Raw genomic sequence first — 24,885 nt, 5'->3', positions numbered from 1 at the left:
AGCCCCTTAGATTCTCACTGTCTGCAGTATTTACAATGAGACTTAACATTAAAAATGACTGAAAACTTAATCACAAAAAAACCCAATATCTTTGAAACTGACTAGCTTTAAATGTAGAATGTTTTAAAGTAGAATTTTTTTTAAACAAAATTCCTTCATTAATCAGGTAACTATAGTTGAGTGCTAAAAGCTATATAATTCAAACAATTAAATTTGCCAAGTTTGTTTTAGTATTGGAAAGAACAGATAAAGGAATACAAGCAGTTCTGTTAACATCACAGAAATCAACAATATAAACAGAGAAAAATAAATCATGTACCTGCATAGGTTTAGCAAGTGGATCCATTCTAACTAAATAAACTTCCAAAGTGCGCTCTTTTTTCATGGGTAATGGAAGTGTCAGGTAACAAAAGGGATCAAAGGTTACTGAAATCTTAGCACATTCAGGACAAACTAGAGTGGATTTAAAAAGGCCATGAAATATATCTACAATGATGGAATCATTTCTTTTTAGATGGTTTTCCCAGGCTTCTTCAGCAACCACCTAAAAGTGAAGCAAAACCTAGGTTATAGTTGCATTACAAAAAACATATTACAAGAGCTGAATCAGAAAAAAAAAAAAAAAAATCAAAACAACTGATAGCAGCAACTACACACTTGGACACACCTGAATGTTAAACACTAAAAACACCAAAACATAAACACTAAAAACACAAACTGAGAATCCAGTTCCTGTATATGTAACTTATAATTTAACTTGTCCAAGATGCTTCATATGGCTGAGTAAATGGATAAAAGGAGGTATAATATCTCAAACCACAGTGGAAATTGTATAGAGAACTACAATCTACATGCATGTAACTTATCTGGGGAAATTCTTCAGTCCTAAGTATACTGGGAGAAGCTGGACAAGTATAGTAAAAACAAAAAAACCCCCAAACAAACAAAAAAAAAAAACCACACAAAGTAAAAGATCAAGTGGGTCAGGAAGAGTTGCTTCCCCAGCTGATCAACCAAAGATATCTCGAGCAGGTATAATGAAAGTAGTATTACTTGCAAATAGTCCTCATGCAGCCCTGGACATGTTATCTCTTTTCACAGTAAATAGAAATTGTGCAAGTTAAAGACAGACTAGAAAATATCCTGAATTTCCATATCCCTAAATTCTCTTCCAGAAGAAGTAATCCCCTAAGCAGCACTAAAAGGATGAATGCCTTAGTGTCTTACAACTTACCGTAACACTAAATAATAAACTAAAACTAAAAAACCTCCCAAACACCAAGTATCTTACCTTGTCTGGCCTCCCATCTGCATCCTTTAATTGAATATAAGGCTTTTTCCTAATCCGATTCAAATCCTCATGTAAACCATCTAAGAGAAAAGCTAAGAGTTCTTGACAATCCTGTTGTTGATATCCAGAAAACTGAGGTGCAAATCGTCCTACTTGTGTCTAGAAAGAACAAATAATAATTCTGTTTTGGAAATTTAACACATTTGATTTCAAGTAAACTAACATATAGCATAGAGCCATTAACTTTGTGCAATAGTTAGAAATTAATACTCTAAATTTGTATGTTTTATTTTATAGCTACTACTTGGATGCTGCGGCAGAAATGTTACAAAGGTGAAAACAGACAGAGAGAAACTTCTGCAGAGGGTATCTTTGTAGTTAACCTGAGCATCTGGTTCTATTCTCAGTTCTTCCACAGATCTCCTGTAAGATTTTGGGCTACTCACCTAACTTCTCACACCTCTCTCTGGTTTCTCAGAAACAGACTTAAAGATCATTAAACCAGATGAAGAATGAGAAAGTAATAAAAGTGCAAGGTCTCTATAGATATTGTATTTCCGAAGTGTTGTTCTGAGGCTGGCAATCAGACCTCCATACTCTTGCTCGGGTCTGCAATTCCACCCAAGAGTAGGAAGAAACAGAGGCGCTGGCTAGGGATGGGAAGGTAGAGATGGCATAAAACACATCCTACCCCCCACCTGCTTCCCCCATCAGAAAGGACAATGATGGAGCTCTGGCAACAATTAAAAGTTTCCTTAATCTGTAAAAACATTTGTTAATTGTGGGACTCGTTCACTTCAGGACAGAAGTGCCCTACTGATGCTCAGACTGATGGTGTCAGTATCAGAATCAAGCAAGTCCAATAAAAGTAAAAAAAACAATCCTCATACCTAATAATCTGAAACATAAATGGACTATAAATGAGACAAATGCAAGGAAGAAAATGTTTTTAGAAGGAGTTGCAAAAAAAACCCCAAAACCCCCCCCAACACCTGATTAAAAACGTAAAAGGGAATATAAAGTACAAAAGAACTAACCAAAAGGAAGTGGGAATTAAAAAAAAAATAAAACAGTATATTTACTAACAGTAACCAAAAAATAAAACAATACAGCACTAATTTTAAAGAAAGAAAAAAACTTATAAAATGACTCCTTTGAATGGAGTAGTTCCTTATTTCAAGTACTATGCAGAGTTTAGATTATTTTAAAGAGAACTACACACACAGAAAATAGATCATTAAGCCCAAATAACATTAATTTGTTTGAGCAATTTAAGAAAAATGTTTAATTATGACAGGACAGAACATAAAATTCTGATTTGATAACATTTGTTTAGAGTAAGTCAAACAAAACATCACAATGTCCCAATATGAAAGGACAGATTTTGTATTTGTAAGAAATTAGGCAGCTGAACATTTGGGGGAAAGAAAAAAAAATTAGATGATCAAATTAAGGACATGAGAACAGCCATACTGGGTCAGACTAAGATGCCATCTAGCCCAGCATCTTGTCTTTTACAATGGCAAGCAGCAAATATGTTAGAGGAGTGGACTGCCTAAATTTCAAATTCCTATTATACTAAATTGTTGCATATTTCCTACACTTAAGCTGTGAAAACTGACTGGTGTTCAGATTATACTTAAATACTGACCTTAAACGCCCTTGGTGTGACATAGCTGTATTTTCCTGACCACATTTGCTTGATGAGCTCTGCATAAGATTTTGCAATTTCACCTCTCATTCCTAAAGGATTGTCAAAATTCAGTTCTTCCTGATACTTATCATTGAGGAAGTATTCTGTAAGTGGAGGGGTGTTGCTCAGACACTGTGAATGGAAACGTTATATTACTTAAAGATACAACCAAAGAGTTATTTTAACAAGCTATGTAAAAATGCTCAATCTTTAAAGCAACCATTTTTCTGAAAGTTAAATACAAATATTTTATTGTTGAATTTGACTGAACTGTAATGTCTGCAGGAAATAGTACAGCATACTGTTAAGATAACTGTTAAGGTAACTACATTTCCTACACAGACAAATAATAGTTTAAAATCAATACCAGTTGCTCTGGTGGCAGTTGTCATCACAAATACTAAGAATGGGCTTTGAAAAGTTTCACATTTAGAATATAGGAAACAAGCTGTATGTTCCAAGAACAAGCCTAACTAAAGCTTAAATATTGCTGTCAACCAACCCCAGAAAAACACATTGCAAAATGTTTAGCTATAAGCTCATATAAAAAAAATGAAAAGGCCAATACTAACTAGCTTATTTATACCAAAGAATTAAGGCTATTTTGACATACCCATTAATACAGATAAGTATTTTGTCATTACTTCTCTAGGTTTTAGATGGGTATTTAGGCAAATTATATTTAGACTTGAGTATCATTTGGCTCCAGGGGCCCAATATTATGGCCAATGGTTTTATTCAAAATTAAAAGAAAATCTGCTGAAATATCCACTGAAAAAAAACAGAGACATGGCTTCCCACTGTACTTCTCATTGGATGTTTATTGTCCTTCAATCGGTTTGCTTCAAAATGCTAGCCTTTGATTTATATCCACTGTGCCATTTAAGCCCTGGTCATCAAATGTAAACATTTCTGGTGCTTTACAAAACCCAGTTTCTCTCAATGGGATTTGTATCAGATTTTAATTCTAACCTAGAATCCCCTGTAGATTACATAAACAGCTCACAAAATACTCAAAGACTTTATATGATGTCACATGTCCAGTGAGCAAGCATGAATTAATTCCTCTACCACCAATTATAGAGATATCAGAACATAACTGCTGAAACACCATTTATAAACTCCTTAGCATTGTTTTTTTCCTTCAACTGGCTCAGTACCATCTTCACACTCTGTTTTCATACATTTAATCCCCATACCACTTTCTAAGACTTATGTCTTGTCAGCTCAAAGATAACCCACGTCATACGATTCCACTTCCCAGACCAAAAGAAAAGGAGTAATATTATCTCCTTTATACTGTAACAGATTTTCTGTATTCCCCTTATAAGAAGCAGGAAAGGGTGCCATAAAGAATAAAGCATGATGGGAAGGGCAGAAGGGGAGAAGTACACTATTACATTATTACAGAAGAACACTAAAAAGGAAAGGTGGAGAAAAAAAATCCAGTCCAACAACTGTTCTCTCTCCTTTCATGCTTATTCTATTTGAGACATACCAGAAAATTGTTGGAAGTTTCCTATGTGCAATCTTAGATTAACAAAGCATGCCATGTTTTTCTCTTCCCCACTTAATTTTGTAGCTACAAGTTTTGAATTAGCAAAAAGAGTTCCTATTAAAAGTATTATGAAAAATATATATATTTAAATTATTCAATTTAACTACCCCAAAGTTTCCTATTTAGCTTGGTCCTTAAGTAATTACAATTTCACAATAGGATTTGATAAACATATGCTTCTTAAAGTGATTAGAAACTGAAGTCTACCTAAACTTAATATTACCATGAGAAAAAAGATGGTTGCATACTGCAGCCAATTGAGAAGGAAGTCTATATTTTGCATTTGCTCCCTTATTAGTATGTCAACAACAGAGCAGTACCTGAGTCTCCAATAAAAGCTAGAATGCATATTGTAATTATAATTAGGGCAAAATAAGAAAAGAGGTAAATTCTATAAAAGCAGCTGATGTTAGATGAAGTAGCTAAATAAAAATAGGCACCTAGTTCCAAATAAAAGCTAAGAAAATATATTCATTAGACTTACAGATACTCCCATTCCTCCCTCCTCCTCCCACCCCCTCCAAAAAAAAGCTCAGGGCAACTTACACTAAGAAAGAAAAACAATTGTAGGAACAGAATAAAATATTAAAATGAAAACAAAAAACTTTTCCCTCCTACCCTGGGGGAAGGAGAGGGAAGGAAAAGTACATATATAAATAAAAATCAACCAACAAACCAAAAACAACGTAAAGAAATCCAGCCCCCATCCAACTTCTGCCTCTGATCAAAGAGACCATATCCACTCTACTGAACTCAGACTCACTTCTCAAACCATGTTCAATACCTCCATAAAAGAAAACAAGCATTTCCCCATTTCTACCCACTTCCATGTAGGGTTATAACAACTAGTCTCCCCAGACCAAGGAAAAGAAACCATGTATACAATACTTAGAGAGCAGAGTCTAAAAATGATAAGGGACTACCTACCTACCCACATATAAACTGATTAAATGACAAAGGCACAATGTGTACTGAAATTTTTTTTGACATTAAAGAGAATGTTTCTTAGAAGAGTTAGTTATAGATTACATGGGGGGAAAAAAGCTTAATTTAGTCTTAATTTACCACAGAAGCTAATTTGGGAAGTGAATAGCGCCTTCCATTGAAGGTATGACGGGATCTGATCTGGGACCCCAACAATCACACTTCCTGCCATGCTACAGGTGCATGGCAAGAGGTATGACTGTGGGATTGGGGATCAGATGCAAATTGTGCCTCATTGCCAGTATAGGAGCCCAGCAGGGAGCAAGTTAGGTGGCCCAGCTTGGAGCGCCAGTCAGCACCTGGCCTGGCCACACATTCAATTTAAGGTGCGGTAGGAACCAGCCACAAATTTATTACAATATTTTAAGTTATAACTTTGTGGCTTTTCCCTATTTTATCACACCATTAATTGCATTGCTAGGTTATTACTAAAAACATGATTAAATGGTTAATCATGTTTTAAGTGTAATGTCTGCCAGAGGCCTAAAATAAAGGATCAAGTATCAATTAGTGATACTAAGCTTTAGAAAAAGGTATTTCAGGATAAAAAGTTAATTAAAAAGAACCTACAAGTTCAAAAGGAAACAGAAACCTTAGACAAAACAGATTAAATTTAAAGAATATGCATATGACCAAACAAGAAAAAAAATAGAAAGGCAAATATAAAACCAAAATGGTTAAAAGGCAGAACTTACAACGCTATTCAAGCCATACAGAAATCCTTCAAAATTTGCTAACAACAGAGCAGAACAGCCAGATGATGATAACTGTGAGCTATAATGTAATTTAGAATTCCAAGAGGTCCCTGAAAAAATTCTTGTACAGACACTAAGTAGTTAGGGAAGAAGAGGCTAAATAGTATAATGAATCAAATACTGGCTACAGAGAAAGCAAGGAAACTGGATTATCTGGTCAATTCTCAAGCAAAATGTTACCCATGGGGTGATTCAAGGTTTGGGATTAGATTCCATGTGTTTCAATGTATTACTTAGAAAAGGGACAAGTACTGAGGTAGCAAAGTCTGCATACGATCATTATTTATTTAGGTTAATCGGGACCAAAAATCATGAAGACCTTCTGAAAAAATGACACGAAAGGTGAACGGGCAACATGTTGGCCAATAGTATTGCTGTATCATTATACTAATGTATACTTGTTAAACATATACATGTTTAAACTAATCAGACACCTTAAATGATTCCAAGTTAAGGGTAACAACTCAAGAAAGTGACCTGGGCATTACCACAGGCAGCTCAATGCAGATCTCTATTCAATATGCAACTGCAGTCAAGGAAGTAGGCAAGACATTTAGCTGCACAAGGGACTGAATGCTGAATACAGATAGTTATAATATCTTCCTATAAAAATCAATGCTGCACCCTTATCTGGAATAATTTGTTGAGTACCATCATAGCATTCTGAACATGAAAAGGGGGAAATATGATCAAATGAATGGAGAAGGTAGTACAAGCACTAGTGATGTTGTAGTCATGCTACTCCAGAACTTATGTGATAGTTAAGGATTTCTTAGGGTGATATCTTTTATTGCACCAACTCTATAGTTGGCATAAAGTTAGACAACCTTTCAAATACAAGACATTCATAAGAATGGAGAAGATAGAGATTAGAGATTTTCCAGTGATAACAAGCAAAAAAAGAAGAAATATGCTTTTGTAATTTTCTGTATGCAACTGATCCACATAACTTGGAAATCAAGGTTTTACAGTGGCATGCCAGATCAACTTGGCTTGGTTCTGTCTGAGGCAGGCAAGTGTTTCTGACATGACCTTTGATCCTGCTGCTACTTCCCCCTGACACCGTTTTGCAAAGCCTGCTTCTCCTGCAGCTGCATGGTGCAGGAGGCTGCAGGGAGGCTTCATCTGTGTCACACGGCTGGGCAGCAAAAGGAAGCAGTGGCAGGAAGCAGCTGCGCTGGAAGCTCTGTGGGCCAGATCCAAAGGTTTCATAGGCTGTGTGGTACTAACACCTGACTTTATTCCATGTCATAATGAACGGGACCAAGAAGTTGAGACTGAAAAAGGGGATGAATAATTCTAATAGTATAAAAGCCTTAGTCTGTAACTCTTTATTCCAACTCTGGTTGTCTCAGCAGCCAATCACAATGCTTACTGAAACAACCAATTAGAGCGCTCTTCACTGACAGACGCACCGCCATGACAGTGGGGACTGAGAGGCTGGAGCAGGGGGGTGATGCTGTGCCCCCCCCCGTCCCCGCTGTCATGGCAGTGCTGTCCCCCAGCAGGGTGGGGCAGGGAGGGTGGGGGGGGGGCAAAACAGCCGTACTGGCCTTGACCCCCTCCCATAGTCCCTGCTGTCCCCCTCTGCCTCCAAGGACCAGGGTCGCAGTGGGGGGGCAAGTCCAGCACCACTGGCCTCACTATCCCTGTTCCAGCCGCTCAGTCCCTGCTGTCATGGCAGCGCTCTCCCCACCATCCCCCAGCAGGACCAGAGCAGGTAGGTGAGGGCAGTAGCACTGGCCTCGCCCCCCTTCTGGGCCCTGCTCCTTGGGCACAGAGTAGGATGAAGAGGAGGGGAATGGGGCCGGATGAGAAGCAGGGGGCAGTTCTTCTTGATGGGCAATTGGCTAGTATATTAATAAAGAATATCCAGAGCCGTCATTCTGAAGGGATGCTCAATTTCATGGTTCAGGGTTAAAGGAAATCTTAATTTATTACAGATCAAAAAGAGGCCTAAATTTCTCTGCATTTGCCTACTATAGTCCCTTAAGCATCTAGTGCTGGCTGCAATCAGACATTAAAAAACCCTGTGCTTTACCAGAAGAAGCAGTGCATTACTTTGACCCAGCTCTACAGCATCTATTTGCCCTTCTCTCCTAAACATGAGTTTAATAAATTTTATTAAACTGCAACTGACAAATGTTGGCAGTACACTTGCCTGACTTGGGGTGGCTGTGGGGAGGTAAAGACCCATGCTTTTGGCATGTTGGAAAGGAAAAACAAGATTGCTTTCACAGTTGCCACAGATAAAAAAACCTACCATTTACTGGGTCAAACCATAGGTGCATCTTGCCTAATATTATCAAGTCACAAAATGGTAGAGAGCAGATGTGGAAAGGCAGGCTGAAAAACTGGATGTGACCAGCGGGTTTTTCCACTGTTCCTCTCTAACTTGCAGCCTCCAGCATTTAGAAGTCTAGGAAGTTCCAATTCAAAGGCTATATCCCAAACTCCCATGTTTAATAGTCACTGATGCCCCTTTCCTCCAAGAATCTGTCCAAATCCCTTTTAGGAATCTAGTTAAACTGTTAGCTTCCACATCTATCTGGTGGCAACGAGTTCCACACTTTACTTACATGCTGTGTAAAAAAAAGTCCTTTTTTTAGTTTTAAACTTGCTACCTACTTGTTTTATTTATGACCCCTAGTTCATGTACTGTAAAGAGAGAGTAAATAATAAATCCCGACTGACTTTCTCTTCACCATTTAGTGTTTGTAAACCTTTATCGTATCCCACCTCAAGCATCTTTTTTCCAAACTGAATAGGCCTAGCCTTTTTAGTCTCTCCTCACAAAGAAGCCCCTTCACACCACTAATCATCCTTGTTACTCTTCTCAGTATTTTCTTTAGTTCTTTTATATCCTTTTTGAGTGGGGACTGGAACTGGGCACAGTATTCAGTATGCCAGATCTTTCTATAGTTCCTCACAGTCTGCCTTGGTCTTTACCACTTTGAATAATTTTGTCATTTGCAAATTTGGCCACCTCACTACTCACCTGCTTTTCCAGATCTTGTACGAATATGTTAAACAGCACTAGTCTCAACACAGATCCCTGGGAGAACCTGCTGTTTACTTATTTCCATCCTGAAAGCTGATCATTTATACTCACCATTAGAAATAGGTGTAAACATAGAAAACAAATCTATGAGTGGACCTTCCTTGTAGTCCTTTCTTAAGACCCTCTGATGGGGAACCTTGTCAGAAGTTTTCTGGAAGTCCAGAAACACTAGGTCAACTGGATCATCCTGATCCACCTGCTTAATGACACCTTCAAAGAACTATAATAGGTTGGCAAGGCATGATTTTCCTTTAACAAAACCATGTTGATTCCTCCCCAGCAAGTCATGCATGTCTATGTGCCGAATAATTCTTTTTTTATTATTATTGCGTCTATCAGTTTTCCAGGAATAAAAGTTAGATTCACTGGCCTGTAGCTGTGTGTTCCCTCTAGAGCATTTTTTAAAATATGAGTCACACTGGCAAGCCTCAAGTTCTCTACTACCAAGGCTGTTTTTACTGATAGATTGCATACTATAGTTAGGAGTCTTGCAATTTTTTATTTGAACTCCTTTAGGACCCTAGGTTGAATGCTCTCAAATCCTGGTGATTTGCTACAGCTTAATTTATCAATTTCCTCTATGAACTCATCTTTTGAAACCTCAAATTAGGTCAACTCCACTGACTTGTCCCTAGAGAAGAGTGAATCTGGTGACGGAACCTTCCTAACATCTTTCATGGGGAAGACAGATGCAAAGAATGCATTTAGTTTCTTAGCAATGGGCCACTCATCTTTTAGCACCCCTTTTACATTCTGATCATTTGAAGGCCTGACTGACTCCCCTGGCAGGTCTTTGGCTTCTACTGTACTTAAAAAAAAATTATCATCTTCTGTGTCTCTAGCAAGTTTCTCCTCCAAATGCTTTCATAGCTTGTCTTATTACATATTCAAAGGACCTGGGAGAATTATCTGGGGTTTGTTCTCCTGGTAGAGAGCCTTAGCAGAAGATACCTAAACAGAGGTCTGATGTGCCCTTGAATGATGAACCCTTGAAGAAAAGAGAGCTTGCAGTACTGATGCTATACAGCCAGGGAGGCCCTGTGCACACTTCTTAGCATGTTCTGCAGGCTCCCTCAAGTCTGCATGGAAGTAAGATGCACTGGTGTGTCCACAGCCCTGACTGGCTGACAAACAGCTCAATCAGCCTGTGTCACCCAGCAGCATAATTTGGCATTGCGAAGCGGACGTGTTCTTTTCCCTGTTCAGCTCGGGCAGTAGAATCTGGCTCTTGTGACACACCGTCTTGGGGGGAGGGGAAGGAAGGGCTGTCTAGCACACCCTGGGATGCTGGTGGATTGTGCTCTGACTTCTCTCAAAAGAGTAAGTTGTACTGGCATTTGCTCTTCTACGGGAAACTCTCCCAACACTGATCTAACCCTGGCTGTTTCAATGTTATTTTTCTCTTGGAAAAGCCATTTTTGTTCTGGAAAAAAAATCCTGAACATCCATAAACTAATGGCTTCTCCTGGGAGAGCAGCAACTCTCCCAGGAGAAAATGAATGTCTATACTTGGCTAACACAACCAGTAACAAAAGGCCTGTGTTATTATATCTTTGACAGAACTTAAGTCCTGGACATATTCTGCAGAATACATAGGACTTTGATTGCAGGCAGCATTTGTCAATCAGCTTCCATAAAGCTTAGCCTCCTTGGGTCCTGGGCATGAAGAGCTTCAGCAAATACTGGATGAGGAAAGCACAAACACATGGAACTGTGTTGAGACCTCAACAACACCAACTTCGCAAGACCATGCAGAATCCTCTATAGATACAGAAATAACATTAAATCCCAAGTTTGCCCCCAAGTGAGCTTAATGCTGGTCCTTGTTTCAAGGTATTCTGGGGTTGCTTCACATTAAGCAGAGTAAATCAGGATCACTGTTCAATATCACTTATAGAATAGGTCCACTAGTATGGGCGTTTATTGTAGCCACTGGGCCATTTTTCTTCTCTGATTTAAAAACTTATAAAGGAAAAATTTCAGGTAGTGTGATGTAATGAGCTAAATGGCATACTACACTGAAGCTCAAGAAAATCACCATGGTATTTCACCATGATGAAAACCAAATATGGCACAAAGCTTCAAGATTACAATTTGAATAGAGAAAAAAACCCCCACCAATCCAGTAAGTCAACAGTTTACTGATGTAGACAGACAGCAAACAAAGGGAAGGTGTGTTTTGAAATCAGTAAATAATGCTGCGAGTCTGAACAAACTACAAGAGTAGTTATCCAGGCAAAACCTCTATTAAACAAGTCAGAAAGGAAAGCTTTCAGAATCCATTTATTTTTATTTCACTATGAAGCAGGATGTAAGATCCAATGAAAAATAAATGACTTAATACAATTTTTGTCCAATTTGGAAAGAATTCCTTTCCAGAAATGTTCTATTCATCTCACTTTTACTGTTAATTTTTATTTTTTAATTCAGTATAAAAAATGTGCTTTTCCTATTGGAATTAGGATGCTATTTTTAACAGTTCTCTTGCCTATTAATCTAAGAAATGAAAGCAATGCTTACTCACTTTTATAAACTGTTTTGAGACTGCAGCTACAAAAAGGTGGTGTAATGTTATGTATGTACTGCTAATTAAAAAAGCAAAAAGTTTAAAGTTACACTATTCCAGCTACCTTTTAGCTTCAACTCCCAAATTTAAAATAGTGTTCCTATCAGTAGTGTTGGGGAGAAGGGGGGTGCAGAGGGGGGCTGGGGGCAACCAGGGCAGCAGCCCTAGTCACCACCTTCGTGAGGGCAGGCAAAAAAATAGCCACTGCAATGCCTGGCATGGCAACAGCTGCTGTGACCCTGGATTCCCTAGGAAAGAACTGTACTGCTATGCCTCTGCTTCTTATCTAATAGCTTTAGATACACACGCTTACATAAATGTGTTAATGAAAACTGACCCAAAAAAAGACAAACCAAACCTATTTATCCCCCACAATCAGCATACTTCACCCTAACCCATCAAGAAAAACTAAACCTGGTAAAATTTGCCCCATTAATCTCTGACTATACCAGATGATATCTTCTCTTTTAAAATATTATTTTAGTGTGTGAGGACAGAATTGTGTCTAAAAAGATATTAGGAAAAAAACAAAAAGTAAGAGAAAATTCTGTATTTTCATTAAAAAAAAAAAGTCAGGACTCCATAAATTTCACCAGTTGTCTGAGAACGAACTTCTTCTGTCCAATACTGCTTTGAAGTGGTCAGAAGAACAATATTCACACAGAGTACTCTGGAATAATTTCATTGACAGCAACTAATAGCAACAATTCCCTAGTGAAAAAAGTAACAGGTGTGAGAAAATATCTTCATAGGTTTACAGATATAGTAATATTTAGGTTTATTTTTACCACAATCAATGGCTAACTAAATTTGTAATTACTTTTCATAATGTAGTAACTGCTGCCCAAGGTGAATATCTTCAAGGGTTCCTGACAAATTCTATCTACTTGCATGGTATAGGATAGCCAATTAAAAAGGAAGAAAAGGCAAAAAAAATCCACTGACTACCACTTCATTTTTGGCACCTAAAGATGTGTTCAGTCTTGTTCGAAAGAACAAAAAAAAAATAAATAAATAAAAAATTCAAGTGTTATACTATTAGGAGAAATTCACCAGGTATTTCACACTGTATGTATATACTGACTCTAAATTACCTTTTATAGTGAAACTGTTCAACTCGTGTCACAACTTTAACAGGCCAAAAATAAATGCTTTTGTGAGGCAACATAAAAATATTGTTGTTAAAGGGTCCCCAAGGGATAGAATGCACTGTATTGCTAGAAAGGATATCTGGGTTATATTTCCAGTAAACTGATCTCTGGCCCATCAGAAGGCGTATTCATCATGAAAGCAACATGCTCACCTCCTGGGAGTGGAGGGCTGTGGCTGACATTGCTTAATCACTTTTCACATCTGATTATAATGAAGCACTGACAGGCTATGCAGAGTTCCATCTAGTTCTCTTCAGGAAGGACGACTAAGAAGTAGGACTGAGGGAAAATCCTTTGGGTTCTTGTACAGGAACAAAGGTGTCCTCCACCCATCCCCCAAGAAAAGAAATAAAATGAAACAAGTACACTATAAAAATTAGAAGATAGATGTATTTTTCTCTAACATATAAAACAGAGGTTCCCAAAGTTTTGTTTATGGAGAGCCATTTGAGTGGGACATTGTGATAGGGGCCATAACACATAATTAACCTGTAATAAAATACCTTCATGTCCAATAGGGTGCAGCACTGTTGGCCACCTTTAAAAAGGGTCCCTTTCTAGGCCATAAGACTTTGTTCAGAGACTGCACTTTGGGAACCTCTGATATCAAGTATTATCTTACAATAAATGGAAATGGATATTATAAACTTTGATTTACAAATTAATTCATACCAGTCACCTGAAACACACAAATGAATTTTGGAACAAAAAAGCCACTCCAGATGCTCACATTTTATATCGTTCTTGAAATACAGCTTATAAGGAAGGCTACTCTAATTCCACTTTCTAGTCTTCTATAAAAAGGGTAAAAAATTCAGAAAATGGCTGTTAAGTGCAAGGCGTTTTTCAGTAATAAGATCTTATCTTTGGTATTTATGTCAACATTTTAATTACTTCTGGTCTACTTAATTTGAAGATTAAGTCAGGGCACTTCCTTCCCATCCAGGAGTTCAGTGGCAAGTGGACTGCAAAAATGTACCCTGAAGTATCTAGATAGTTCTGCTTTATGTAGAAGTAGGGAAAAGTGATTAATTTGGTCTGGGCATTTTTAAATTTTTAAAGGAAAAGAAAGCACGCAGACCAGCTCTTCCCAGCTGTTTATTCAATAAAAAATGTATAATGGTTATCAGAATGAACAAACACATTCATTATGTTTATGAGAAGAATAGCAGAACAGATTCTCAGCAGAAAACTGGCAGTCAAATCACAAACATACTGATGACATCTTTGGACAAATAATTTAATCTATGCCTCAGTTTCTTCCACTGAAAAAAGTCAGGTAATACAATGCCTGCCTAACTCAGAAGCATGTTAAGGACTGTGCACTGCACACCTCAGAAACTAAAGATGTGCTCCAAGAGTCATGTGTTTTGTTATAAATGTCATTACTATTATCTAGTCAGTGGACCTACAATATACAGCATGGTTATATTGATATAAAAACTTCTGACTTTCATAGCTGTTAGTGGGGAGTGTAGAAAAAGGAGAAATGATGTGGTTCACATCTTTTTCCTTCCCTTTCAGTTTATATTTCTTGCAGCATCTCTACATTTTTTGTTCTTTTCCTGCTCTTATGTGCAAAAATCCTTATGAAGTCATGCTATGGTTGATGAAGTACAAGAGTACAAACATGCATATGTGTTTGATAAAGGAATAATTTTCTCAAATTAGAATTAGTTGTTTTCTTTCATGTCGAACACTTTTCATAAAGTGAGAAACAGAGAAAAGATCAGAACCTTGTTCAAAGGATCACTTAGGTTCCTAGGCAAACATTTCTTTTGCAAGTGGCTCCATGTATGGAGTGTAATTTTATGGAAAGAGTGAAAGCAGATATGAAGAAGTCAACTTTTCCTAATATCCACAAGCAGACCTGTTATTTTCCAAGTTTCCATAGTGTCCTTCTGTAAACGTGTCACAATGCAAATCAACCCCCCCATTACTTATATTTACGTAACAAGCCAAGCTGACTTTACTCTGAAACACCTACCTGTATTGCAGAGTTCATGAAACATGTATTTCCCAAGTTACTTAGGCCACAAAGCCCAGGTTGCTCATTGTGTCTTCCTGGCTCTGAGTAATCATAGTTCTTATAAGCAGTGTATGATGGGAGGCAATAATTGGAATTTTTCACACTAGAAGAAAAAAACAAATATTTTTCACAATGTAGTCACACAATCTGTATACAAATTATGTAGTACTGTATACAAATTATGAAGTGATTTAAAAGTTAGAAATTACTACTACTGACTAGGTATATTCTTAGAAGTATGTAGCTATAGCAATTCAGCTTCTCAGCAAACCCACCCCCCCAAACCCAAATCACTCTTCACCCTGCAAACTCAACACTTTAGTATACCGCAATAAGCAAAAACAGACTACTACTGTATCTTTCTACCCTTGTTCAATAGGAGCAGCTTCACAGCTCACTCCATTCTTCATTGCTCCATCAAATTTAACACACTCAGACTTTAGACACCACCAGCAGCAATAGATCATTTCATTTATGTCCCTTCTGCATCCTGCTACTGTAAGAGTGAGGACAGTAGAAATGGGAATGAAGAGTTGTGCTTCAGTTACAGGTGAGATCTGAGATTTCCAAGGCCACAGTGACATCACTGCCCTGGTGCATTGGAGGTTCTATTTATAGCTTCACTGCTAAGGCAGCATAATCCGGCATGCAAATGCAGGGAAAAAGCCTGGAGTGATAAAGGAATGCACAAAATGCCTCCTAGCTACTTCTTTATAAAGCTCTATTATGTACCTATTTGGTGAGACTGAAGAAAAAACAAACTGTAATAGGTGATACTGGCTAAATGCAAGGTAATTTATTTTTCTGATAAAACACAAATACTAAACATGGAAAATAGTAAAATAAGCACTTTTGAAAGGACTAGGAGGGCAAAAGGATCCAGTAAGACAGAACGCTTTATCATCTTACATACAGTATAAAAAAAGGTTAAATTCTCTCTCAAATTGTTCCAGTTACCAATTATATGAAATATGCATGATAGCAGCTCTGGATAAGATTCAAGAGCGTTCCTGCAATCTTTAAACATCATTTCACTTTAGAATAAACCTGAAAACGATTTTGAAGGTCACTTGCTCAGAGTTAAGTCTTACAAGGAAAGAATAAACGGTGCAAATGAATTTATCTGGATAAACAAAAAAATAACACACACACCTGGGCCCTATAATCTTAAAAATACAAGTGGATGGGAGAGTGGCTTATGGGGTACCCTGATCACACTGTTCATCTTATACTCAATATAGTCAATTGAAATAACAGGGAGTTTCCACTTCAATTCCTTTCAAGTATTATCTATTTTAATATATTAACAACTGTTCTGCTGGGTTAATCTAAAGAATTATCTTTTAAAAACAGCCTGCTTTTTTGAATATGACAAAACAAAACCCCCATTTTTCTTCTTTCCCAATGACAAACACATTCAAGAATCTAGCATACTGCATAATTCTGGAAAAGTGCTCTCAGTCCCTTTGAGAGGGACACTACAAGCCAGGGAAGGCACCTTGCACCTGAGACGCAGCACATGCAAACTAAACATGCATTAAGTCTGGCTTGCTCTAAAATTCATACTACGAAGTGCGTCTGTGCTTGAAAACTTGCAATTAAAGAATTTTTTTTGCAAAAATCTTGTTGGTCTGATAAAAGGTATCATCTCTACTGCAAGTCCTGATTACTGGGTCCAGAAGAATTTAGGCAAGTATTTGCACAGACTAAACATACAAATGATTTTCAAAGGATTATCATGATATTCTATACTTTTTTTTTTGTTTTTAAATAAATCAAGTAATTGTCATCAGATTAAGATCATGCTGTATCTGACGCATTAAAATCAGTTTGAGGCAACAATCGTAGCCATTAATGTTCTATAATGCCTCCTACTGAAGTTGTGTAGTAAATATAATATTCCTACAGCAGTGGAAAATAAAAGGAAAGAAACACACATGTCCACAAACATTCATGCAACTGGTGCAATGCTTGTGCTGACTAGTACAGGATTCTCAACCAGGATGCCCAGGCACACTGAAGTGCTGTCAGATACTTTGGAGGATGCTGCTAGGTGTGAGGAGATGCACAGATATACTAAGCAGGTAAGCCAGGCTCAGGCTTGTCCTTGCTTAAATGATCCCTGACCCCTACTGCCCAGCCCCTGTAAGCACTGTAATATATAAAATTAGTTTTTTAATTTGGCTGCTACTCAATTCACAAAATTTACAGAGAGATGCCTTGAGTCTAAAAGGGTTGAGAACCACTTCTCTCGTAACAGGCGTGAGGAAGTATTACAAGCATTATTGTCACTAAGGAGCTGCAGCAGACACCCTGCAGAATCGCACAACAGTGAATCCTTTCATTACTTGAGCTGAATGCCCTGTGCACGTGGGAACCATAAAGTTTTTTTTTTTTATGATATCTGCTTTGCCACATGAAATTTCAACAGAGTACAATATACAGCATATTTACAGGGGTCTACTGGGCTGATGTAGGGTCTATACGTGTACGTATAAAGATTTACTGCCAGGACAGCATAATCCAGTATGCAAAAAGAAGAGAATAAGCCCAGTTCAGCAGTCAGCCTGCCATTAAGGGCAAAATATCTGTGAAAAGTATGTGCAAGTGCTGCCCACTCCCCAATTTACAAATTCCAGGTTATCTGGAGAGTGCCATTTGTCTTTTCACTCTTTCCTTTCACACAGTATCTTTACTGGGTTTTACTATGTGCTACAGTCCCTGCCCACTAACAGAAGGGCAACTACAGGAATCTGATGAAGTAAACTGCTGCTTACAAAAGCATATGCATTTCTCATTTAGTTAATCCAATTGTTTTCAACACACACCTTGGAAAATGCCAGTGTTTAGATTAACACTTGTTTTTAGACTACAAAAATAATAAGCAATTTTTCTGATGTAGACTCAGAAAGACTATAACAGATCAGAATATTTTTAACATTGTAGATTCTTATTTGAAATCTCTGGCCGCATCTAGATGAGTGCAGAAGTTTGGTTCCCTGGGGACAACTAGCAATGGGACATTTTGTGCCACTGCTAATCGTCTCCAGGGAACCCCCATGCCATGAATCCTCTGGTGTGAGGCAGGTTACCTCAGGTGGGGTAGAGGAGGCTGGGCCAGCAACTCTGCTGGCCCCAGTAGCCTTATCTGGGGTCTTGGGAGCCTGGCCTGCAGCTAGAGTGTGGCTCTGACTGGCCACGCTCTGATTTTGGGCAGCACGCACTGCCTGCACATGCACTGCCGTTTTTTTTCTGAGTGTTTTTTTTTTTTTTTTTTTACCCCCTCTAGGGGTCAACCCCGCTCCCCCACCCTGTGCTTCTTAGCAGCACGGGAAACATCTGTGTGTGGTGCCACAGATGAGTCTGTGGTGCTACATACCACATGACTGCACTCATTTGGATGTGGCCTTTGGGTTTATCTTGTGAATTGCTTGTAGGTGTTTACATACTAATATTCCTAATATTACACGGAACACTAAGAAGGATCTCGATGCACCCTGGCTGCAAATAAAAATAGGTGAAAACAATGAGACACCTGGAGCCTCGGAAAACTAGTTATTCTAGTCTGGACTTCAAATGCTCCATAACCAAGCAATTAAATCACCCTACAAAAGAACTAGAAGCTGCTGCTGGAACATCCCTTGAGAGAAGGCGCTAGAACTCTTAATAATAGACAAGGTCTGCCTTAACAATGGCTGTCTTACCAATCGGAACAAAAAGGCAGGATTGTTATAACAGAATAAGTGTACTGAGTCCCTGAAAGTACAGACCAAAACCCAAAAGGAGCTTTTGGAACACTGGATGACAACCAAGAGAGAAATTAGCACACAATCTTGTGAGTTTTTACATCTATACACCTCTTGAACTCCGCATTTTTAAACCAACCATTCTGCTTAAGTCTATGATCCTTGCTTTAGCTGGTTTAATTTGAAGGATAAAACAGTAATCTAAATGTTCACAGCTTTGTTGGAACTCTTGTGGAGTGTGCAGTTCCTACTGATGCGGCTTGAAAGGGCCAGTACTAAGTTATGGGACCTCAACCTTTAGAGCAAAGAGTCTGGTATTTTAATAAATGATGCTAACTAAGTGTTCTGTATACCAAGAACATGTTCAGAAGCCCAAATTTTGAGACAGACTGGATTGCATTCAGACCTAACCAACCTAGGAACATGAGAGACCTTAGGCTATTACCACATCCTGGGAAGATGCAAGACCAAAAGGGGGAACTCAGCAAAGTTCACATAAGAAGATCTCTCCTTACTCATGTTTTAGCACCTAGATTGTAAGAGACCAGAAAAGAAATCTAGAGCTTGGTTGACAGCAAGAGAAATTGAAAATGTCCATATAGCTTCACAAAAGTTATTTTCTCTTCACTATAAGCACTGTCTATGTGCATCCAATCTAATCTGGAAGAACCATTTCTACAGGTGAAAAGATAATTTTTATATCTCTGTCCTTGGTGTTTCTACTGAAGCTCTGCTACCAGTCTTCTGCAAAGATCTGACCAACAGAAAGTGATACAGGACTGACTGTTGTCAAATGGAGAAGACTTTTCAGTTTGGACCTGAAAAACTATATGCAATCTTTTAATTGCAATCACTGATCCTCTATGGTATAAATTCTGGTTTTACTCCTGTAAAGTTTCAAAAGCACCTTCTGCCAATAAATGTATAGCACATATTCACTATTTGATATTACAATTTAATAGAAATGATAAAGAAAATACAACCTAAACCTTTCTTCTTTTCTGCAATTACCACTAGAGTAAAATATACTACTACCCTACTAATGTTACCCTTTCAACATTTATCTGTTAACCAGAGAGTACATTTAAGATTACCTTCTTGAGATCCTTAATATAATATTCTAGTGCATGCATGACTAACTAAATTAATTATTAAATACACTAATTTGCAAACAAAGACTCTGGTCCTTCAAACCCTTATTAAATACTTACTAACTACTAACATATAAAAACGTGTTTAAATTTTTGCAAGACTTGAACCTTAGTCCAAGCATCTCTCAAAACATTTATCAGGCTAGCCAAATCTTCTAGAGATGTGTGTCAAAACAAAGAACTATAAAATATTTTGTAGTTTTGGCCTTCTATTTTTAATCTTTTTCAGAACAAACCTTATGTTATATTCTCATACAAGGAAAAATATTTAATCGTTACTACCCATCTCATCTGATCCAGATTTTGGGGTTAAAAGATACAGTTCTACTAGAAATGGAGTGAAAAGGTCATAACATGATTGTGCTTGGGTGCCTGTATAGACCATGGGATTTATCCTCATTAAATTAAATAGGTTTATCAAATTTAAAACTTGTTTATTTTGGAGTGTTGCACCAGTGTTTGCATGCACTTTGTTTTCAAAATAATTAAGCCTGGCCCCTGGCCAGAGCCAAAGGAAAGCAAGATGGTCCAGTGCTGCCTCCCTCTCCCCCATAGCCTGGGGCCCCCCAATCCATGCTCTGCCACACAGCTGTGGGAGTACAGAGCTAGCACATGCCACAAGAAAAAACACAAAGCAGGAACAATTTGAAAGTGGAAGCAATTCAAAGGAGTGAACTACAAAAAAGGTCACAGCGCTATCCGGTGGACAAAGAGGCTCATTACATGCCTTTGAGTGCCTTTGTGTTTGTACACAATGAATCCACAATGAAGGCCCTTTTAGTCTATACAAATGGAGTCTTGTCTTTTTTTTTTTTTTTTTTTTTTACTTTATGATCACTTTGTTATTAATCACCCACTGCTGCCATTACCACCATCTTCAAAACAAAAGATATCCTCACAAGTGCAAAGGAACCCCATAATTCTTAAGTATACAATTCTGACAGTATTCCAAAGGCTCTGACTTCAGTACATGAGACCAGAAAGACCATTTGCTTCAACTGAGAAGGCAGCTGCTACAAACATAGGCAGAAAAATTAAAATGCACTAGATGGCACTAGTGGAGACAGAACTGACACTGAACACATAACTGAGTAAAGTACAGAAGGCACTATTAGTATAAGAATATAAAGAGGGAAAGTTTCTTCAGACAGAATGATGCAGGGCAGGGAGAGGGGAAGAAAATGGGAGGGAACTGATTTAATCTCAATGATAAAATTTTAAACAATACAGATAAATGCTAGGATTTGCACTTGAAGCTAAGAATTCTCAATGTACTGTTATAACTGAATATTCGTTATAAATATCAAGATAGTAACAGATATAGTTTCTCCCTGTAATTAATGCTTCTTAAACATATATTTTATATTTAACTGGGTACTGTTAAATACAATCCTTTATAATCTATATTGTGGCAAATGTTTAATTTTTGCAAAAATAAAACATAAATTAAAAATTTAAACACTGAATTAAGCTACTTATTGCTTGATTTTAAAGAAAACCAGTGAATTGCACATAAATATCTGTATGTACCTACACTATATAGTGTGTCATAAATGTACTTTTATTGCTTAGTAAATAAATATGTGGTTATAGTAAAGTTTTAAAGTTTAAGCAGCAGCTTTTATTTCAGTCGACAGTACTACCAGAATAGATTACCCAAATGTATTTTTCAAATGTTTAAGCTCTTGAATCTCCAAGTCCAATTTTAAAAATAAATCTAGGATACTCTTCATGACTACTAAATTTCCAGCATGTCTAAAATCTTAAGCTAAAGCATTATTGAGTTGCTTAAAACTTCTGTTTTCTGTGTGAAAGTCCTCAACCTCAAAAACTCATGTAGCTGATAGAATTTTACCTCAACTTCCAAAATTCTAATGTTTGGCTTCACAAAAATTTTAAAAATATCCATCTGAAAATCTATTTTTAGAAAGCTGTAAACACTGCAAATTGGCTCTGTAAATACTTTCTAAAATACTACTACAGCGTCTCCATGGTGAAGTTACACACCATATTTTCAGTGTCTGTTTTACAAAAGTATTTTTATAAGAAACAATGACTGCCTGTGTGGCTTTAGATATTACAAATTGCTTTAAACAACAGGAAAGGGATTATTAGCTTTCTACTATTAGAGGCTTAGTTCCAGTTATGTGGTCAACAGATACCCATAAAATACAATATATTTTTTTGTAACTATTACACATTCACAGTACAGTAGACTGCAGTTAAATACATGGATTTGAGCTGTTTAACGGTGAGAGTTGGGGCTACTCACAATTGGTAGAACCACCAGTGACACTTCATCCCTTACGAAAAATCACTTCTGTTAAATGCAGTATTTAATTGGAAGATATTTATAAAATATTTAATATTTATATTTCCTTTTTAAGTAGTTAAAGTTAACATCTTTGAGTCATAGCACACAAGTTAGGAATAGTATTTTAAATGAAGTATGGATGGAAAGTTTAAAAGTCTCTTCATTCCCCCAGCTTGCCTTGAACACTGGCGTCTGACTACAGGCATCTGAAAGCTGGTTCACCACAGGTTAGGTTGCAGAAAAACAAACTATTTCAGCACTTACTGTTAGTTTTTTATATTATCTGTACATAATATGAAGTGAAGTGATCAGAGACTAAGGTGGCCACTTGACAGGTAAAGTTCTTCTTTTAGAGTCTTATCATATTAAATATACCAGTTATCAAATAATTTGTCCAAGTTCAAATATTCAAAGTAAAAGAAAGGAAACAAGTTTTTACTTCCTTAAAGGTTTGTCTTTCACTGAACCCTCTACTTGCTGCAATACCAAAACACAATACTCCATGTCAAACTGAGCTCACATTTCAGAGACTATGACAGATGCACTAGACAATTAATTTAGTCTCATCTGGAGATTACAGCCTCATATTTAAATGTATGGTATTGTATACAGTTGTGATACCTTAAAGCAGGGGTTTTTGATCTTTTTTAGTCTAAGTACCCCTGTCAGCTGGATGCCGAGTTGGGGGGGGAGGGGGGCGGGGAAGGGAAAGAAGGGAAAAGGTAGCGCATGGTCAAATGCTGGGGGTGGGGGGGGGGGTAGCATGCGGCTGGACACAGAGCAGGGACGCAGGGACGGCGCATGAGCGGGCGGGGATAGAGTGGTGTTGCCTCCCCAGGAGCAGGACAGGTCAGCTCACCAGGATGTGGTGAAGCAGAGGCACCCCTGTGTGGGGCGGGGAAGTTCATTGGGCTGGCATGTGGTGATGGCGGCCACCATGTGTGAGCTTCCCCGCCCTGCAGGAGGCGCCACTGCCCTCCCACCCACCCCAGCCCTACTCCTGGGAGGTGGCAGTGCTCTGTCCCTGCCCGCTCACACATACTCCCTAGGACTGGTCCATGTACCTCCGGTTGACAATCCCTGCCTTAAAATACTGGGGGACTAGAACAGGATCAATCATCTTAATCTGGAAGTACTTACAGAGAAAATTCAGTAAAGTGGGACAGTATATAATATTGTTTACAGCATTTTTATATATTTAACATGATAAACTTTAAGCAAGGTCTTTAAAGAACACTGAACACTGTAAGAAAGTGTTCTAGTCTCTAATAAATCGAGTAGCACATACAGTCAAACACCTTTAACCAGCTTTCACTTCTGAATTTTGTCTTACTCGAACACAACAGGGTACTGCACTATGAAATACCAAACCTTAAAAAGAACTGCAATCCAAGTACCAAAACAAATCTAAAGCAACCTAAAAACTATAAAACAAGGTCATTTTTCATAGTTGGGCGAGTCAAATAAAGAGTTCTTAAGATACATTGCTTACTTTCTGTTGTTGATGTTGTTATAATTATTTGATAGAGATGGAGAGATCTTTGGTAAAGTTGAAAAATTGGATGCACCTGGGGACCTTTAAAAATATGAAAATGTTAAATTAGATAAAAATGTTGAGATTAAAATTAATCATGAAAAAGAAAAGGCTAACAGATGAACAATGCATGTAAATAAGCATGAAAAAGTTCTTATGAGCAGAGCACCAGAAGTCCATGAAAAAGCTTTCTAGCCTCAAAATGCATCTTTTAAAAATTAAAATGGATTTCATAATTCAAACTTTCATATCACACTGGATATCAGTTATCACTTAAATCAGCTAAAAAGCTGACAAAAAGAAAAGTCAAAATATTTATTTTGTCTGCACTGACAGCATGGATGCATTTCGCATCTCAAAGTTACAAAAAAGCCTAGAGGCTTTCCTAATTTTTAATTAAATCTTATGTAACTTTCGAAATGAGATATGAAAGTGTCAGCTGTGACTAAAGTATAATATTCCAAGGTGAGTGTACATTCAGTCATTTAAAAGCAGTATTTAAAACTAACTGTTTTAACAAACTGGCTGTTTTAAAAAGCTAATGAACATTAACATAATGCACCAAAAATTTCTGGAGATACAAAGGTTATCTTTAATATGCATTTAGCCAGGTGTAAGTCTATTACTATATCCAGTTACTTAATTCTAAAAAGTTGGATATGTTTATCATTTTCAACACTGATAATTCTTTGAATTGTAATGACTGAATGAAATACAGTATGATCTTGCAGTTTGCTGTTTTCCTTTACTTGCAATTGACTGAACACATGGGCCTCACCCAAACCCACACAAATCCATGGAAAAAACATTGGAAGACTTAAATGGACTTTTGGAATTAGGCTCATTCAGATCATTAAAAAAATACAGCGTGCAAGTCAGGCAGTAAGCATTATTACATATGATTTTACGTTTTCCAAAAAAATAAAAAAAATAAAAAAAAAATAAGGTGAGACATGCATCCTGTTTGAAGAATTTTCAAAGTCAGATTTGTACACTACTTGCATAAAACACTGCCACTAGGAAAATGCTCAATTATGAAAATAATTTTGGTC

At 37.5% G+C, this 24,885-nt stretch overlaps 1 protein-coding gene across 4 annotated transcripts in view; it reads right to left on the bottom strand.

The window, feature by feature from the left end:
- USP15 (ubiquitin specific peptidase 15) overlaps positions 1–24,885 on the bottom strand; it is a 105,428-nt gene that overhangs the window by 16,500 nt on the left and 64,043 nt on the right. For 2 of the 4 annotated variants that reach the window (XM_006260490.3, XM_014595902.2), the window contains 5 exons: positions 23,792–23,875; positions 15,047–15,191; positions 2,943–3,116; positions 1,292–1,450; positions 320–544 (listed from right to left, as the gene is read on the bottom strand). In XM_006260490.3, coding sequence (XP_006260552.1) covers positions 320–544; positions 1,292–1,450; positions 2,943–3,116; positions 15,047–15,191; positions 23,792–23,875 — 787 coding nt within the window. The remainder of the gene's footprint in view (positions 1–319; positions 545–1,291; positions 1,451–2,942; positions 3,117–15,046; positions 15,192–23,791; positions 23,876–24,885) is intronic. The other 2 variants (XM_006260491.3, XM_014595903.2) reach the window with 1 other exon arrangement.

This window comes from Alligator mississippiensis, chromosome 4, assembly GCF_030867095.1.
Source record: "Alligator mississippiensis isolate rAllMis1 chromosome 4, rAllMis1, whole genome shotgun sequence".
NCBI classification, from domain to species: domain Eukaryota; kingdom Metazoa; phylum Chordata; order Crocodylia; family Alligatoridae; genus Alligator; species Alligator mississippiensis.
Note: the sequence above shows the minus strand (reverse complement) of the source record. Positions and strands in the feature narration are given on the sequence as shown.